This window comes from Mustela nigripes, chromosome 16 (assembly GCF_022355385.1).
Source record: "Mustela nigripes isolate SB6536 chromosome 16, MUSNIG.SB6536, whole genome shotgun sequence".
In the NCBI taxonomy this organism is placed as follows: Eukaryota; Metazoa; Chordata; class Mammalia; order Carnivora; family Mustelidae; genus Mustela; species Mustela nigripes.
In genome coordinates this window covers 43,470,290-43,490,135 of record NC_081572.1, presented here as the reverse complement: position 1 = coordinate 43,490,135, position 19,846 = coordinate 43,470,290, and the positions used below count along the sequence as shown (strand labels likewise).

Below are 19,846 nucleotides of genomic sequence, written 5' to 3'. Positions count from 1 at the left end.
TAGCATCTAGACCGATACAATATACACAGTATGTATTCATTAAGTATTTCGGGAATAGGTAAATGAATGAAATAGGTGTCCTACATTTACATGTATATGAAACCAAAATTAATACCTTCTGTTTACATCCATTCAGTTATACAAGAAATAAATATTAAGTGTCTATCATATAACAGGAACTAGGCACACAACACTTCCAAGAACTAGACAGACTAACCAGGTCCCCTCCTCTTATGAAACCTACATTTAAGGAGAGTCAAATAATAATAAAAAATAAAAATTATTACAAATAACGAATTATTATAAATTCTCACAAATGCTATGAAAGAAGCAAAAAAACCTTTTTTAAATAATAAAAAAGGAGGGGCCTATTTTATTTATTTTTTAACAGAGAGTACACGCTGTGCACACAAACAGGGAGGGGTGAGGGAGACAGAGGGAGAGGGACTAGCAGGCTCCCTGCGGAGCAGGGCACCAGATGAGGGGCTTGATCCCAGGATCATGACCTAAGCCAAAAGCAGATACATAATCAAATGAGCTACCCAGGCCCCCTGGGAAGGTCTATTTTAGATAAGACAATTAGGAAGACCTTTTGGAAGAGGTGACAAGTGAGCTGAGACTATAAAGATGTCAATGAATAAGCCATATGAAAAGCTAAGAAAAGAGTATTTTAAGCAGATAGAAAGAAATTTAAGTACAAAGAGGATGAGAAGGGAAAAGGCTTAATATCCCTTGGGAAGGAAATTAAGAGAGGCCAGTATAGCTGGTGCCTAATAAGTAAAGGGAAAGAGTGATAGAGAGGAAGGGATGGAGATGAAGTTGGGAGATTTAGGCAGTCTGTTGATCATGAAAGGCCCCACAGGCCCATTAAAAACTTTTATATTAATGGGGGAGCAGAATGGAAAATTGAAGTAAAAGTCCACCTCAATAATATCACTAGGAATAAACCCAACTATTTCTATGTTTATGGCTTGGAATACAGAATACAGAAGAGAGTATAGTAAACCCAGCGGAAGCAACTAAGTTGGTTGATAACTTCTCTGGAGCCCTGTATATGCCACATTCTCTTCTGATAATAGACTTTCTGAGTCACAGGGATGGATCTGTGACCAGCTGAGCCCATCAGAGTAACCCTCCCAACCGCCAACACACCCAGCCCAGGGATAAGTCCAGAGCCACAGCCTTGCAGCTCCAAAAGAAAATCTTGCCACAAAGAAAACTCCAGGCTGAGATAGATTCACTAGTAAATTTCATCAAACATTTAAGGAAGGAATGACACTAAGCCTGTACAAATTCTTTCAGCAGACAGTAAAAGGGACATTTCCCAACTCATTCAATGGGGCCAAAGACATCTCGAGAAAAGAAAACTAAAGATATTCTTCACAAGCATAATACAAAAATCCTCAACAGAATAAATCCAGCAATATATCAAAAGGATAATAAATATATCATGACAAAGTGGGGTTTATTCTAGGAATCAAATTTGCTTTAATGTTTGAAAATAATCAATGTAATTCACCATATTACAGCAATGAAGGAAAAAAAGTGATCACTTTAATAGATCCAAAACAAGACATGAAAAAGTTCAACCCTATCCATGACAAAAACTTTAAGTAAGAGAGAGCCTAAAAGCAGTAACATTTCAGTGGCAATAAGCACAATTAGCACCCATTCTCTGAGCAATGAGCTGAACCATTCTCCCAAAACAGGGAATAATGCTGCTTGGAGAAGTGGTTAATTCCAGGGCTGAGGCACAGAAAATACAAGAGCCATGAAAACTGTGTGGTAAAGAACTGCAAAGAAAGTGACCAAAAAAAGAAAGGGCATGTCAAATGACAGAAGCTAAGGGAAGGCGCTCCCACTGGCCAAAGTTGGAAAAATGTGAACAATAAAATAATGCTAGTATTGGATTATAACCCAAAGTATAAAATATTCATGAGTCTACACTGATAAATAAATAATTAAATAAAATAAATGATGGAGAAGAGGCCTCAGAGAATCTCAACTATTAAATGTACAAGGACCAATGTATAGAAAATCGCCAGTAGGAAAACCCAGGAATACCTGGAGAAGCAGATTCACTAGGGAATACTAAAATCAGTGGAAAAAGTTTGCAGAGAAACAGGTATTTGCAGTTTCAAAGCATCTTCCCTTATATTCATTAATTACAAAGGGAAACAATTTTAGAGCCGAGAAACGTGACAAACACCACTTTAAGCAAACTAGATTAACATTATCATTAAGACATACTGACATGATATACACCTGATATGATGCTCCAAGAAGGGCCCAACATCACCTGATGGTATTCATGCCAAAACTGCATAAGGTCAGGATCATAACAGTTTAAGAGAAGTGGTTATTTTTGTAGAATGTCCCTTAACTTGGGTTTGTCTGACACTTTCTCTTGACAAATTAAGGTAAGGCAATTTTGTCACAGATCTCAGGAGACTAAGGAGACATGATTAAATGCAACATAGGAGCCTGATCTAAATCCTGTAACATAAAAAGAACATTAGTGGAAGACCTGGTAAATAAAGTCTGTAGTTGAGTTAATATTTTTGTTTAGTTAATATTATTGTTAATATTTAGTTAATATTATTAATAATATTATTGCATGATAATTTGCTGGATTTGATAGTTGTAATAAGGTTCTATAAAACATTAACATTAGGAAAACTGGTTGAAGGGTATACAAAAATTCCCTGTACTATTTGTGTAATTCCTCTAAAGCTAAAATTATTTAAAAATAAAAAGCTAAAAAACCCAATCACAAAAAAAGCAACTCTTGGTAAACAGGAAGAAAGGGTTCTTCCTCAACCTGATTAAGGGCATGTAAAAAACCTGTCAATATTGAACGATAAAGTCTCCTTAAGTACAAAACAGGGTGAAAATATTTGCACTAACTGCCTCTATCCAGCACTGTGCTGGAAGTTTTACCCAGTGCAATGAGGAAAGGGATAAAAGGAAAACAGATCAGAAAGGGAGAAATAAACTACATTCTTGGGTAATAACATATACATGGAAAATCCCAAAAGATTTACCAAGAAATTACTATACAATAAGTAAATTTAGTAAGGTCCTAGGATGACATTATATTTAATAATCAATTATTTTCCATACTAGACAAAATAATTGAAAAATTAAAATTTTTAAATTCTATTTATAATCACATCCCTAAAGAGGAAATTAAAGATAAATTCAACATAATTTGTGTAAGGCCTGCATGGTGAAAACCATAATGTGTTACAAGAAGTAAAGGGAGACCTAAATAAATAGAAAAACATATCATGTTTCTAAGTTGGAAGATTTGCTATTGTTAACATGGCAATTCTCCCCATATGGTTCTAGAGATTCAATGTAATCCTATTTAAAACGCCAGGAGGTTTTGTTTTGTTTTGTTTTGTTTTCACAAGCTAGTTATAAAATTTATATGGCAATGCAAAGGACGTGGAAGAGCTGAACAATTCTGAAAATACAAAACAAAGTTAGAAGACCTGCATTACCTCATTTCAAGACTTAAAATAAAGCTACAGTAATCAGAACAGTTAAGCTATTGGCATAAGGATGGACCTATGCAGGTCAACGGAACAGAACAGGGTTCAGAAATAAATCTTTTCTCAACAAAAGGTGCCAACATAATTCAGTGGGGGAAGGAGTGTCTTTTCAACAAACAGTGCTGAAACAACACAATATCCATGTGATAAATGAACGGATCCCTTCACTCAATTAGACATAAAAATGAAGTAAAAATACTAAGACTGTAAAACTTCTGTTAGAAAACAAAGGGCAAAATATTTGCAAACTTAGGTCAAGATTTCTTACACTGAAAATAAATGAACCATAAAAGAAAAACTTCATAAAATGTAAAACATCTGCTCTTTTGGAAGTCACCATAATGAAAATGAAAAGGTAAGTCACAGCTTTAAAGAACATATTTGTAAAACCTCTAACAAAGAATTTGTATTCAGGATACAGAGAGATCTTTTAAAACTCAATAATTGAGTAAGAAAAACAAAACTAAACAAAACTCAACTGTAAAAAGACAAATAAACCAATTGAAAAAAGGGCAAAATATATGAACAGACATTTCACTAAAGATAAATAAATGGCTGATAAGCACTTGAAAGGATGCTTATCATTGGTCAGCAGAGAAGTGCAAATTCAAACCACAATGAGATACAATTACATACTTACTAGACTAGCTAAAACAGAAGGAATGACAGTATCAAATGCTGCCAAGGATTTAAAGCAACTGAAACTCTCAATATGGGATTGTCAGGAATGTAAAAATGATAAAACCACTTAAAAACATCTGAGTTTCCTATAAAATGAAACAAACTTACACCTGCCATTAGAACCCAACAATACAACTCCTAGGTAATTACTCAAGAGAAATGAAAACATAGAGCCAGATGAAATTTTGTCTATGAACTAGCTTTCTTGGTAATAGCCCAAAACTAAAACATTAACCTAAATATCCACCAATGGGTGAATATATAAACATATTGAGGTATATCATACAACAGCAATATACTCAGTGACAGAAAGGAACTGACTACTGAAACACAAAGCAAAACCAAACAGATGAATCTTAGCAACCCTATCCTAAGTGAAAGAAGTAGACATTGTATGGATTCATTTATATGAAATTCTGAAAAAGGTAATCTACAATGGCAGAAAGCAGGTGAGCAGTTGCCTGGGATTGGGGGCAAGAATCAATTACATAAGGGCATAAAACTTTCTTGGGGTGATAGCAATGTTCTGTATTTTAACTATAGTGGGCAATTAAACGAGTGTGTGTGTGTGCGCGTGTTGCGCGCACCCATGCGTGCATGTATACGTATATATACATGTTTGTTATAACCACACCCTTTAAAAGTAAAGAATGAGAGACGGGTCACAAATGTAAAACTTCCTTAAGGAAAAAAAAAAAAGAACTTTAAAGTAGAAAACTAATTCAGATACTTCTTTCAAAAAGGAATATATAAAAGTACAATGAAAGAGAATGGTTAAATAAAGGAAGAAAGAGAAATTAATCTAAATAGCAAGCAGAGAGTTCAGAGAAATGCAGCTACACTATAGCCCAGTAAAAAACAAATAGCTGCAAGCTTGACACTAATTCAAAGTCAGCCATCTTCCTCTGACTGATGTATTGAAAACAAACTCAGAGAAAGACGAGTCAAAATGAAAGCTACCTTATCCACAGAAAGAGAAATTACTGCCCTTCAGAAAATAGTTAGCAAGCTAACATTAACTTTTTTTTTTTTAAGATTTAGTTATTTATTTGACAGAGAGAGACTCGGCAAGAGTAGGAATACAGGCCGGGGGAGTGGGAGAGGGAGAAGCATGCTTCCTGCTGAGCCTGATGCAAGCAGGGCTTGATCCCAGGACCCTGGGATTATTACCCAAGCAGAAGGCAGACACTTAACAATTGAGCCACCCAGGCGCCCTGCCAACATTAAGTTTAAAGACAAAAAGTATTAACGGGAACTGGTAAAAACAATTACAAAGTTAGGCTTTTGTTTTCTTTTTACAGTTTGGCATTCATTTATAAAAACTGTTTTATTCTTCCTCAAGGCAAAAATATGTACTTTTGAAACAAGCTGTAGAAATTTACATTATCATATAAAATGTTAAAATTTTTTTAAAAAAAAATCAGATAAAAAAATCAATGCAATGTACAAAATCACGCTTGTTACCTCAGTAATTGGGTATTAAAAACTTTTATCCATGAAAGACCAAAATAAAAATTACCCTAGCAGCAAATCTGGCCTACTAATTACAAATGAACTATATAATCTATAATCACTATAAGTTTCTATAATCACTTTTAGGTTAATTTAGCTACTACTACTTTATGCTTCTTTTGCTTAGCTGTTTAACCTATGTTTTCTCTAATGAAAATATATCCCTTATATTAAAAAAAAATCTATTACTGGAGAATTTTTACCTATCTTGGCATAAACTTTAAAAAAATCAAAATATCAGTGCTACTGAGGGCACTGGGGAATGTTTATACATATGCCACAAATGGGACTCCAGCAAACCTTTAGAGGGAAATTTGATAATAGCATATCAAAAGATTTACAAATGAATATATTCCAATTCTAGGAACTTATCATAAGGAAATAATTACAGATATTTGTAAAGACTTCAATATGTATAAAAGTAAAAACTGAATGTAATCCAAAAGGCCAACATTATGGAAATGGTTGTTACACCATGGATTATCTGTATTATGAAACAGATAAAAAAGAACAAATAAATTATCAAATAACATGCAAAAGACTCCCAATCTACTGATGAGTAAAAAATGGTTACAGAATCTGTTCTTACAAGTGATTTCAATGGTCTCTTTTGTGTTATCCATACTTTCTAAATTGAGTGCTTTATTATAATGAGCACTTATAGTTTTTGTATGGAAAAAGTTCTGAAAAGATCTTGCCAATTCTTCCCCAAAGCACTTAGCCAATGACATAGGGATGACATTGAAAAAAACAGAAAAAGTTTTCCATATTATTTGTATACATATCATCCATCATTTTATTTTATCACCTAACAAATATTCATAATTTACACATAAAAGATTGATTTTTCCAAACTGCATTTGGAAGCTATGTTCTAATACTGAGACCAATGACTAAACCCTTGTTTTCAGTCCTGACAACTTCCCTAATTCATCAGAAGCTCATATTCCATTCAATTCTTCCTGTCTCCATTTCTCTCTGTATAGAATGAGCACATACAAACTTTTTCACAACACTGAAAGGAATATATATAAAGTATATCATATATAAAACTGAGAAAAGTGGAAAACACCTTTTTGATTTCCAATATTCTCATTTTTATAACCCAAATTATTTGTTATATGCCCCTGAACAGATGTATTTTTTCCCTGTAAAATGGACAATATAAAATTCCTGATGGGTTTTCTTTGAATTATTAAAACAAATACAAAACTGCAAATTTTCATACACAATTATAATAAGCAATATGTTTTAAAATACTAAACAAAGGATATTAACTTATATAATCACTCTGGTATACTCTTTGGCAACAAATTATTCTTGAGGTAATTCAACTACTGCATTTCTAATTTTTTAGTATCTTTTTAAGGCAACAGAGAAACACTGATGGAATCTAACCTTTATTTTGTGCTACTTGAGTATCTTACCCTTTAAATTTACTCTGTAACCAAAGAATGTATTAATATAGCTTTGGATGTAATGCAAAATTCTTTATTTTTTAAGTTTTTATCAAATAGAAAAAAACTACCAAAGTAGTACCTATAAAGGAAACATACCTTAGGAAAGACTGCCCCCTTGTGCCAATCAATAACAGTCAACAGATTAAGAAAGAACACTAAGAACTATAACACGAGAGGAACCCAGGCTTCTATTTTTTAATTTTTTTAATTAAAAAAAATTTTTTTAGGAGCCCTCCTTTTTTTTCAAATAGTAAATTACATTTCATTTCATTTACAGAGACCTTGGGGCAAAAAGGTGGTGTCTGGAAAAAGGTTTTGATTTTTCCATGTTCTGATTACAACACCTTATATACCTAAAGTGATAATCTTTAAAGAAAAATAAATTGAACAGTACACTAAGCTCATACAGACATGACTAATTAATGATATTCATCAACAAATATCAATGTAATTTGTAACATTTATTTATAATGGATACTAGCTGCTCAAGGCCTTAGAGGCTACAGAGGTAAGTGACTTTCTGACCCTTAAGTTCTAAAAGAAAATATTAAGAAACCAGTAGCTTGCAGAGAAAAACATACACAAATAAGGGATAGAATATGGTGGCTTGTTCTAAAACACATATATAGTTCATCCAAGTCTTTAGGAATTTTCTTCTCAATTCTCAGGACATAGCAATTTCTCTGGCTGGCCTATTACTCTTTATAAAGCTTCTCAGCTTATATAAATGGTAACAGGCCATTCAAACATAAGTCATTATCAGCATCTTTACTACATAATCTACAGTAGTGAACAAATATATCAGAAGGATAGACTTGCTAAAGACATGAAACATTAAGGCAGTAAAAGATATAGTACAAGTAACAAGTGATGTGAATGTCAATTTTGGATGGTCGATAGCATAATATCTTTCCTAATTAACAGCTGAAACAGTTACAATTCCACTTCTACCAAAGAGAGTCGTTAGAATTAAATAAGTTAGCACTGATAAAGCACTTGCTATAAAAAACGCAAAATGTTTGTTATGTCAATAAAGGAATTAGTAAGTATGGGAAACTACACGGTATGTATGTATACAATAATACCTACTTTCGAAGGTGATCATGTTCTTTCAAAAATAGTTCAGTTCTTCTGTTGTTTACTCCAGACCCACTTTTATATGACCTACAATAAGACAGAGAAAATGTAAGAACATTTCTGGTAGATACTGCAAAACAGAAGTAACTGACTCTAGTAATATCCAAAGCAAACAAACTGAGCCTCTCCATAATTTTGAATGAAGTTACAATGTTTGATCATTTTCATCTTCTAAAAATGACATACATAGTAAATAGATAAATAAAATTGCTTCTCTAATTTAGGGCTAGCTCTTTATTTTTTTTTCACCAGAATAATCCAATGTTTTAAACAAAAACATTACTTGTCTTTATCTATTATTATTTTTGTCTATTATTATATCTTTATTTTTCCAAGTAGACATAAAAGTTGAAACTGATAACTACACAGCCCTTGGGGTAGGAAACTACTGCCATGGAATGTTTTCCTTCACAGTGGTATATGTAGTCTATCAACTAGAGCCTACAGAGTTAAAATGAAGCTTAAGACCTGCCAATTTTGGCATACTTAAGGATTTCTGTCTTGGTCTGCAGTAAATATTACACGAAAATGCTTTCTATCCTTACTATCAACACTTTCATGTTTCTATTCTTTACTCAAGGTAATAAGAACAAAAATAAACAATTGGAAGAAACTGCACATACACTAGAGTAAGACAAAAGAGGGTCATGCTGATAAAACTGAACTACTGGCTAAGAGGCAGTGCTCATTTGCAAAGCACAGAAGGAAAGAAAATCTCAGGTAGAGCAGCATGAGATAACCAAGGACAAGCAGGACTCCCAAGACAGATGATATACCTTTTTTTTTTTTTATAAAAGATTTTTTATTTGACACAGAGAGAGAGATCACAAGCAGGCAAAGAGGCAGGCAGAGAGAGAGGGTGAATCAGGCTTCCCACTGAGCAGAGCGCCTGATGTGGGGTTCAATCCCAGGACCCCGATATCATGACCTGAGCCGAAGGCAGAGGCTTAACCCACTGAGCCACCCAGGTGCCCCAGATGATTTACTTTTATTAAGATATATATATATATATATATATATATTTTTTTTAGGGCTCCTGGGTGGCTCAGTGGGTTAAGCCTCTGCCTTTGGCTCAGGTCATGATCCCGGGGTCCTGGGATGGAGTCCCATGTTAGGCTCTCTGCTCAGCAGGGAGCCTGCTTCCCCCTCTCTGCCTGCCTGCCTCTGCCTGCTTGTGATCTCTCTCTGTCAAATAAATAAATAAAATGAAAAAAAAAAAAAAGATTTTATTTTAAGCAATGGCCACACCCAACATGGGGCTTGATGTCACAACTCCAAGATCAAGAATCATGCACTCCTCTGACTGAACCAGGCAGGCATCCTGAAAACAGGTGATCTAGATTTAAACCTATACTCCCATCATTAACTAGTCAGTTAACCTTAGACAAATCTCATAATACCCAGTTTTATAAAATGGTACTAATAATTTCTATCTGTACCAAAAGATTATATGAAGCCCGAAAAGAGATAATACATGGAAAAGTAGTGTACAATTGCAAAGAACTTTAAAATGTTAGTTATTACTACTATATCTCATCTCACTAATCTTATTCTGCTTTGTATTATATTAATTTGAATATATGTCTTACTCCCCTCTAGCACCTAGATTATAAAGTTTTTTTTTCTTTTTTAAAGATTTTACTTATTTATTTGACAGAGAGAGATCACAAGTAGGCAGAGAGGCAGGTAGAGAGAGGGAAGCAGGCTCCCTGCTGAGCAGAGAGCCCAATGCAGGGCTCGATCCCAGAACTCTGGGATCATGACCCAAGCCGAAGGCTTAACCCACTGAGCCACCCAGGAGCCTTGTAGCACCTAGATTATAAACTCCTGTTGGGCTAAGTTGGTCTTTTCATTTCAAGCCTCTACTGTGCCTGATCTAGAGTCTTACTCATGGCTGTTAATCAGGAAATAGTTTAATGAATGGATGAAACCTGTTTCTTTTATGACTGTTTTTCAGAAAGCAAGTTATTACAGTGGACTATATTCTAACAATTCTCACAAATTTAGGGGTAACAAAATGCCAGTATAGGCTGTCCCCTATACTGGTTCTCAATGTATACCTGAAAATACATACATAAATAGTCTGCACAGATATTAAACAAAAGACTTACATGTTCCTGAGAACTAAAAATATTACAAAATATCTAATTATGGCAGAAATTTTTTTTTAGTCCTTCATGTTTCACTAAGTACATAAGACTAAACATTAAATAAATAGAACAATAAAAACTAATTTACCAAGATAATTTTTAGGGGAAGGAACATAACTTTGATGGCTAGATAATCCTTGATTAGTTTTGAGCAAAAATTTTGAATGCAGTGAATATGAAATTATTTCTTTTGCAAAAGTCTTACTTTGTAACAAAATAAAAGATTTCTAGGAAAATGTTTCAAGAGTACCCATGACACATATCAGTTTATGATACGGTAATGTGTAATGTGTATCACAGCTATGTTTATGAAACACAGTAATTACTTATGAAACAGTAAGTATCATACATTTATCATAAGTGAGACAATGATAGGCATCATTAGATGGTCCAAAAATGAAAGTCTTCAGTTTTAATTAGATGCTCAATGGATTTAACTTATTGTGTTCAGTTGTGAAAAATGCTTTTTTTTTTTAAAGATTTTATTTATTTATTTGAAAGACAGAGAGAGAGAGAGAGAGAGAGGGAGTCGGGGAAGAAGAAGAGGGACAAGCTGACTCTGTGCTGAGCATGGAGCCCAATAGGAGCTCCAACCCACAACCCGAGACATGACCTGAGCTGAAATCAAGAGTTGGACACTCAAATGACTGAGCCACTCAGGTGTCCCATGAAAAAAAATTTAAATGTCCATATGAAACATCAGAATGCATTATTGAAGGTGAGGTAAAGGGATGAAGAACAAATTTTTAAAATTATGGATTGAGATTAGCATAAAAACACTGGAAGTTCTTAAATAATTTGACGTACGCTATTAAGTCTGAATAAGACCTGGAAAGCACGATATTTCAAATTCCAGAGAAATAAAGATTACTTTAAATATATTATATATATATATATGTTACCTAAAAAATTACTCCATATATATAAAACTGTTAAGAAAGAGAGTAGGGGGGTAGCTGGTAAATCAGAAAGAGAAACACAGAGAGCTTCAGTTATTGGCAATATCATTATTAAGGTGGGTGGTAGGAGATCAGAGAAAAACTCAGAAGATAGCATCTAAGCTGGATTCTGAATTAATACAGTAGAGTCAAGGCTGGCAGGAGCCAATGATAAAATGAGGAGAAGCTAGAGAAGACCAGCAAAGTAGATTAGATTCAGCAATGTTTAAAGAACAGTGAAATGAGAATTAGAGAATTCTCTACAAAATTAGAATCAGAAACCCTGAAATCTAAATTATGGTTCTGCTACTCAATTTACAGTTAATCATAGATATGGTCTAAGTCTAAATATGAGTAAACAACCTACAAAATAACATAAAAGATAACTTACTCAATATCCTTTCGTACTGATCCCATGAGATTCTCCCTTTCCCGTATTGCCATAAAGTTTGCTTTGGTTTTATGAAATTCATGTGTATAATCCTGCAATAAATCAACATCCAATCTCAACATAAGCTCATGTTTTCCTCTTACTGAACGATTAGATATTGTCATCATATTATAAATGTCTGTCAGGAAAACTGCTATTTAAGAATCAAACAGTCAAGAAGTAAAAATAACATTATAATCCCTTTCCCCAAGAGTGACCATCTTCTTTCAAACGAAAACAATTCAGTGTTAGGGTAACAGACCACTAAATCACTATCCTTTGTATCTTCTAGTACTTTGTCTTGTGGGACAGAATTATTAAGAAAGAAAAAAAAAAAAAAGATAAAATGATTCCAAATAGCCTAGGATAAAATTTGAGGGGATCTCTCTACTTATTAGTGTATACCCAATGGGGCTTATTTTCAAATTTCATCTTTTTGGAATTCCCACAGAAATTTAATTCCTAAACCAGTCAAAGGAAGAACAGAACCAAAAGAATTGTAAAGAAAAAGTAATCTTCAAATATTTCCCTTTCTTTTTCTACTACCATACTTTTAAGAGATTAAGGAATATTCATTACTTTTTAAAATTCAGAGATGTGTATAGAGAAGATAAAAATCATGATCCCATCTCCCAGAAAGCCCTTACTGCCCCTTTAAACACGAAATATAAATGAACATGGAGAGAATACTAAAAGTGCACCAAAAGGGACAAAAACAAAAACCACCCTGCTCTACAGCTCATAACTCCCTTCACTTTCTTTTATTTTCTTTCAGGAACTGTGTTTCTGTATATACAAACTTCCTATTATTTCTTTGATTTATGCTAAAGAAATCAAACTACAGCTGATCCTTGAAAAACAGATTTGAAATGCAAAGGTCCACAAATATGTGGATTTTTCTTACAGTACAGTTCTGCAAATACATTTTCCTTATAATTTTTTTTGTAAGATTTTTTTATTTGACAGAGAGAGACACAGCAAGAGATGGAACACAAGCAAGGGGAGTGGGAAGGGGAGAAGCAGGCTTCCCGCTGAGCAGGGAGCCCAATGTGGGGCTCGATCCCAGGACCCTGAGATCATGACATGAGCCAAAGGCATACGCTTAATGACTGAGCCACCCAGGGGCCCTTCCTTGTAATTTTTAGGTAACATTTCTTTTCTCTAAGTTATTTTATCATAAGAATACAGTATGTAATATGTATAACATACAAAATATGTGTTAACCAACTGTTTATGCCAGGCTATAGTCAGTTGTAGGCTATTAGTACTTAAGTTTTTAGGAGTCAAAGTTATATGCAAATTTTCGACTGCACAGGAGTGGAGAGGCAGGGTGTCAGCACCCCCAATCCTCACATTGTTCAAGGGTCAGTTGTACTTTGCTATATACCTTCTTTTCAGTAGTTCATAAGGTATCAAGCAATCTTTTCATATTAACAAACAGAAATCTACATTCTTTTTAACAGCTGTATAGAATTCTATCTTATGACTGTCATAGTTTTGTCAATTCCCTACCAGTAAACATTTTAGTTATTTTGTTGTTTTTAAAAAATGCTGTTTAAAAAATAAACATTCTTGTATATATATTTTACTGACTCTTTCTCTTTTTAAAGTGTGTTTAAAGAGTAAATGCCTAACAGATGAAATGGATCAAAGAATCTTACATTTAAATTTTGATAGTGCTAAACTGCCTTCTAAAAAGACGACCAATTTATGTTCCCAGCAACATAGTGAATGAGGGCCCATTTTTCTATTATCTTGTAATGTGCTAGAGATATTTCAATAGTTGCTATTCTGACAGGTGAAAAATCCTACCTCATTTTGATTAGTATAGTTTCCTTTTGGCATGTGGATGAACATCTTTTTATGGTTTTGGTCATTTTCTATAAGCAGCCAGTTCATATCCTTTGCCCATTTTCTTATTAGGTTATCTTTTTATCTCTATTATTTCTCTGTACACTAAGCAAATCAGACATTTGTTATAGTTTTTCTGCTATTAAGTATTGTTTAGAAATGTATAATTTTTTTAAAAAGACTTTATGTATTTATTTGACAGAGACCAAGCTGGGGGAGAGGGAGAAGCAGGCTCCCCAGTGAGCAAAGAGCCTGACGTGGGCCTCAACCCCCGGACCCTGGGATCATGACCAAAGCCAAGTGCAGATGATTAATTGAGGCACCCTGGCTCCCCTAGAAAGGTCTAATTTCTAAAATGTATAATTTTACTCATGCTTTATTTTGAACTTCTATAGTTTATTTTTCTACATATAAATCTTTGTCCGTTTGGAATTTATTCTGGATGTGAGGATTGAGACAGAAATTCAAATTTGTTCCTCCTGGTCTCTCCCTCTTCCCTCTCCCCTGCAACCACCACCAGCCACATAATTAGCCAATTATTACAGGCCTACTTAATTTATGATACTCTGTTTCCCAATGATCTAAAACACCACCTCTAGGGGCACCTGAGTGGTGCCTTCGGCTCAGGTGGGATTGAGGCCCACATCCAGTACTCTGCTCACTGGGGGGGCCTGCTTCTCTCTCTGCTGTTTCCCCTGCTTATACTCTCTCTCTGTCTCTCTGTGCCAAATGAATAAATAAATACATAAATAAAATCTTAAAAAAAAAAAACTTAATAATAAATAAAGTAAGATAGCACCTTTATCAGAAACTTAATTTCCATGTGAACTCTGTTCTGTTCTATTGGTTTATTTTTTTCCTCCAGAATCAAACTGTCTTAATTCTTCCAGCTTCTTAACAGGTTTTAATATTTGGTAGAATTAGGTATCCTTTACTACTTATCTTCATTTTCATATTTTTTTTTCTTGGTTACACTCGTATGTCTGTGATTCCAAATAAACTTTGATGTCATTTTGCTAATTAAAAAAGAAAAAGAAAAAGAAACAAAAACCTCTTTTTCTATTTGGAAGACACTCAATTCATAAGTTGGCTCAGAGAGAAATCTTCCAAAGGCAGAGTAATTCCTTCCCGTACTTAAATCTTTTATTTTCCTTGTAAAGTTTTATACATGCAGGTACTATTCATTATTATTAAATTTATACACAAGGATTTCAGTTTCTTCCATTATATTTTCTCTCAGGTTACTGGTTATATGTAAGGAAACTTGTTTCAATATATTAATTTCAAAATCTACCATTTTATTAAATTTGTTTCTAATTTTTTCAGTTGTTTTTCTTGGTTGTGTTAGATAAGTAATTTTTCACTGCTACATAATAAAAGTTTTGCCTCTTGTCACTATTTAGATCTTGTTTATTTATATCTCTGTCTGACGGCACCATCAAGAACTTCCAAAACAATAATAAACATCTGTGGTGATTGGGGATATCTTTATCTTGTTTCTTTCTTCAGAGGGAATGCTTTCAGTGCTTTATTATTAAGCATCAGGCTAGCTTTAACATGAGATACACATTTTTGTCTTAAGTAAATAAATATCCTCCTAGTCCTATTTTTATAAGCGTTTTTAAAATTAGAAATGATTGCTGAATTTTTCCAATATTAAAAACACTTGTCTTCCTATTTGTACTACTTCCTATTTAACACATTTCTATGTAAATCTGAGAGTTTATTTCATTTTGTTGGCACACTTTTAATATTTTCTCAAACAGACTAAATATAGTAAATTACCTCCCTTCCAGTTCATCTTCAAAGCCTGATGAAAGTACACTCTAAACCATGGTATTTGGCCTATGCATGACCATTAGCTATTTCACTGTTACTGGGAGCTAGCAAGGTCTCCCACAATAGAAGTATATTTACCTAGTGATGAATATTATTCATTTTTACCAGGCAAAAGCAAGAGCTATCAGATATTTTCAGAATTTTATCATACCAAGAGAAAAAAAAGTAAAACAAGACAAATTTCTACAGCAAAGTATTTATTGTCCCAGAAGAGTCTTCCCTTTATTCTCTTAAATACATTTATACATATTCTATTCAGGGATTTAAAAAAACAACAACAACACTACAATAACTTAAAAATCTCAAACCCAATACATTACCTGCAAAATATCTCTATGTCTCTGTAATGTATGCATCAGTGCAGCATTCAAAGATGGGACACCTGCACTGTTGGTATATTCTGCCATTTTATCATTTACTCCTGTAAGCTAAAAAGAAGAAAAAGAAAACAAATAAAAATATTTTAAAAAGCACTATAGATAATAGAAAATTATTTGCCTATATGCTTGTTTAGCTAAGAGCAAACAAAAAGACCACCCCAAAACCAAAGACAGAGAAGGATTCAGTACTTCCCCCCAAGTAGTCCATAAAGCCTAAAATAATACCCATAAGACCCGAGAATGGCTATAATCAAAATTCAAGGGGCCTGGACAGGCACTTATCTTGGATGAAAGGGTGATTTCTATAAACATGTCTGTGTTAATATAATCTAATACCGTATCTAACAAGTGATTAACACAGTTGACTAATAAAATAGCCATTTAACAGAAAGTACTTACCCTTGCCAAAAGCTGTTCAATCTCAATTGCCATTGTTTCAAACATTCTGTCTTGGCTTGATCCATTTAAAAGGGGTGTTGTGTCAGAGCTAAAGAGAAGTTCCATTAAAGAGAATCCATTACTCAAACCTAATTCTTTATAAACATACTTAAAATAATAAGGTACTCTTTTTTTTTTTTTTTAAAGATTTTATTTATTCATCAGAGAGAGAGAGAGGGAGAGAGAGCGAGCACAGGCAGACAGAGAGGCAGGCAGAGGCAGAGGGAGAAGCAGGCTCCCTGCCGAGCAAGGAGCCTGATGTGGGACTCGATCCCAGGACGCTGGGATCATGACCCGAGCCGAAGGCAGCGGCTTAACCAACTGAGCCACCCAGGCGCCCCCCTTTTTTTTTTTTTTTTCTTAAAGATTTTATTTAATTAATAAGGTACTCTTAAAGAGGTCAAGTGGAACCCCAGAGATGTTCTCTGTTTAACTATAGTTTTATGAAGTTTTCCTATATAGATCACACACATTCTAATTATTATAGTCAGTATAAAATAAAATTTGTTTTTGTGGGGGTGTTGGGGTGTTGTGGTGGTGCAGGCAGTGAAGAGGCAAAGGGAGGGAGAGAATCGTAAGCAGGCTCTACGCCCAGTAGAGAGCCTGACGCAGGGCTCCATCTCAAGAGTTGGATGCTTAACTGACTGAGCCACTCAAGCACACCACAGTATAAAATATAATTGTATAGAAGTTTTTTTAAACTTTAATACATACATCTAACCTTAATAATGTAAAGAAATTTCCCAAATGAAAGTAACTTACACAATACAATGGCAGTGCCCAATTAAATGCTAAATCTAAAAGAGCAAATTATGTGGAACAAAACCATAGAACTAAGTAGTACTACATATAAAAGGAAGCATAAAAGGTATTACAGATTATGTTATGGGATCTGTGAGGAATAATCTTTTAATTTTTACTCCAAAGCAATAATGGCTCCTCAAATTAAGTTCGCTCTTCTTACCAAAGAGAAATAACACTGAGATTTACATAAACTAGATTGGGTACCTAGTTATTAAGTAATCAGGAACTGACTTTAAGTCTAATACAGATAACCATGTCCAGCAACTCTCTACATTTCCACCTATATTATACAACTGTTTCAGGTTTTGTTTTGTTTTGTTTTTTAAATATTTTATTTATTTATTTGACAGATATCACAAGTAGGCAGAGAGGCAGGCAGAGAGAAGGGAAGCAGGCTCCCCAGAGAGCAGAGAGCCAGATGTGGGGCTCAATCCCAGGACCCTGGGATCATGACCCGAGCCGAAGGCAGAGGCTTTAACCACTGAGCCACCCAGGCGCCCCTGTTTTGTTTTGTTTTTAACAAAGATGTCAACTGTCTTCTAATATGAACAGTCAGTCAAAAATCTAACTTTTTGCAAATGAAACTTACGTTTGACAGATTCAAATCCTAAATTAAAACCAGATGTCCAGAAAATTTCTCTTGCCTCTTCTGAAAAACCACTAACCTTCATTCTCTCCCCAAATGGTATGCATTATCATGTGAGCAGCTTAAGAGAGATCTCAGTTATACTAGACACAGATAAGTATGCAGGCAATGACAATGCTCTTCAATCTTGCTGAAGACTTTGTCCTGCCCTGTGACAGTGCTTGGGTGTGGTGAATGAAGAGAGATTAAATCATCAGTTTAACATCAAAAAAACACTTTCGCTACTATTTCTCTTCTCCAGGTACAATTCCACAGCAATAGTAATGGGCAATGAAATAACCAAAAAGTGACTAATAAAAAGGATTTTTACTTTTAAGATGTTTAACTAGGTCCAAATTTTTATTGCTTCTTAAAACATGTCAATTTACTTGCCTTAAAATATATCCTAATATCTAGTTCTTTATATGTCAAAGTTAACCCAAAGTTCTGTGGTTATGTATTAGAGTGCGCCCAGGCAAAAATGCCTTAAATACTACTAATACAGATCCTCCCCTACCAGATACATGAAAAAGAACATTGGGCCAACGAATATGAGCTCCATGAAGAGGGAAACTGCCTGTTCACAGATATATGGCAAGCACCTAGAATAGTAGTGCCTGGCACATGGTAGATACTCATTAAATGAGTACGGAGATGAGGAGTATAGAGTGAGGAGACTATAGAGTATATGAGAATGAGTATAGAGTGAGGAGACAATCTCTATATTCACCATTCTTAGAGTATAGGAGTCCACGGAAATAGTCAAAAACTCCCTTCTCCACAATACTACGATTCAGTTAAACTGAATTTATTTTACAGATATGTGATGATCCATAGACCATCAAGTTCTCAAAATACAGAAAGTAAAAAAAAGTTACTCCTAGATGAAAAATTGTGGTCATTACTGAGATTCTTCATTATGACATGCTTTCAATCTGGACAATAACAAAACACTTAGAATACACACTGGATCTTGATCCTCATGGCCTGAGGCTTCTTACTAAAGGGAGAGTTGGGCTACAGGAATCTAAAAACTCAGTCTCAATCTGTTGTAGAATTCCTTAGGAAATGTTTTCAAGATAGTTTTCCCTTTAAAAAGGTCATAAAAGTATAAGTTCATGAAGCACAGTAAACATAGAAAAAGCATCATGCAACTGTGTCTCCTGACAATTAATTCAGTTTCAAAACTGTATGCTCACTGGCATAGTCAAGTAGGAGACTTAAATTCAGGAAAAATGCTTTCCAGTGATAAAATTAAGTTTATACATATAAAAGAACCTTCTTCATTTTCTTTGCTTGCTAAATAAAGGCAAGTCCAAAACAATGTACTACAGTCAAAGCTTTATGACATGCTGGCAGCTTACTTTTAGGTCCTATAGTCAATATGTTGGCCTTGCTATCTTTAATTCTTTAATAATATGCGCTTTTGGCTATGGTATTGAAATGAGTCTTTTGTTGGAATGTTCACAGAAAGGTTTAGCGTACAGGCTCTGGAGATAGAAATACCTGGGTTTAAACCCATGCTCAATTTTTATTGTTTTATTATTATTAGCTGGAAAAAAATCCCACCCACTGCCAATCTTCAAAAAAGTATGTGAAAGAAAAGATAACAACTAACTATGCAACCAGCAATTCCACTGCTAGATATACAATATTTGTATAGGTAAAAATGTTCCTAGCAGACTTCACATAAAAGGCTAAAAATAGAGTACCTGATACCTGAGGAACTCTGTGTCAGCTATTAAAATTATTATTAATTAGCAAAAATTAGAAACAATGTCCATCTACAGACTACAATACACAACTATATGATCACAATATGATACTATATGCAGCAAATGAATATACCACAGTTAAATGTATCCAAAGCTTAATCACAAAGATAATGTTAAACAAAAAGCGCGTTGCAAAACTACAGAAAGATACCATAAATTGTTTAGGAAGCAAACATGTAGTAAAAACATGGAGACTATGCGGAAGCAGAAAATGGGATACTGATAACTGAACTGATAATGATTATTTCTTGAAGAGGGAGATAGGCACA

General features: G+C 34.2%; 1 protein-coding gene across 3 annotated transcripts in view; it reads right to left on the bottom strand.

The window, feature by feature from the left end:
- The window catches only part of GOSR1 (golgi SNAP receptor complex member 1), a 52,127-nt gene that overhangs the window by 28,580 nt on the left and 3,701 nt on the right, over nucleotides 1–19,846 (bottom strand). For all 3 annotated transcript variants that reach the window (XM_059378732.1, XM_059378733.1, XM_059378734.1), the window contains exons 3-6: nucleotides 16,335–16,422; nucleotides 15,876–15,983; nucleotides 11,827–11,918; nucleotides 8,300–8,374 (exon numbers count right to left, since the gene is read on the bottom strand). In XM_059378732.1, coding sequence (XP_059234715.1) covers nucleotides 8,300–8,374; nucleotides 11,827–11,918; nucleotides 15,876–15,983; nucleotides 16,335–16,422 — 363 coding nt within the window. The remainder of the gene's footprint in view (nucleotides 1–8,299; nucleotides 8,375–11,826; nucleotides 11,919–15,875; nucleotides 15,984–16,334; nucleotides 16,423–19,846) is intronic.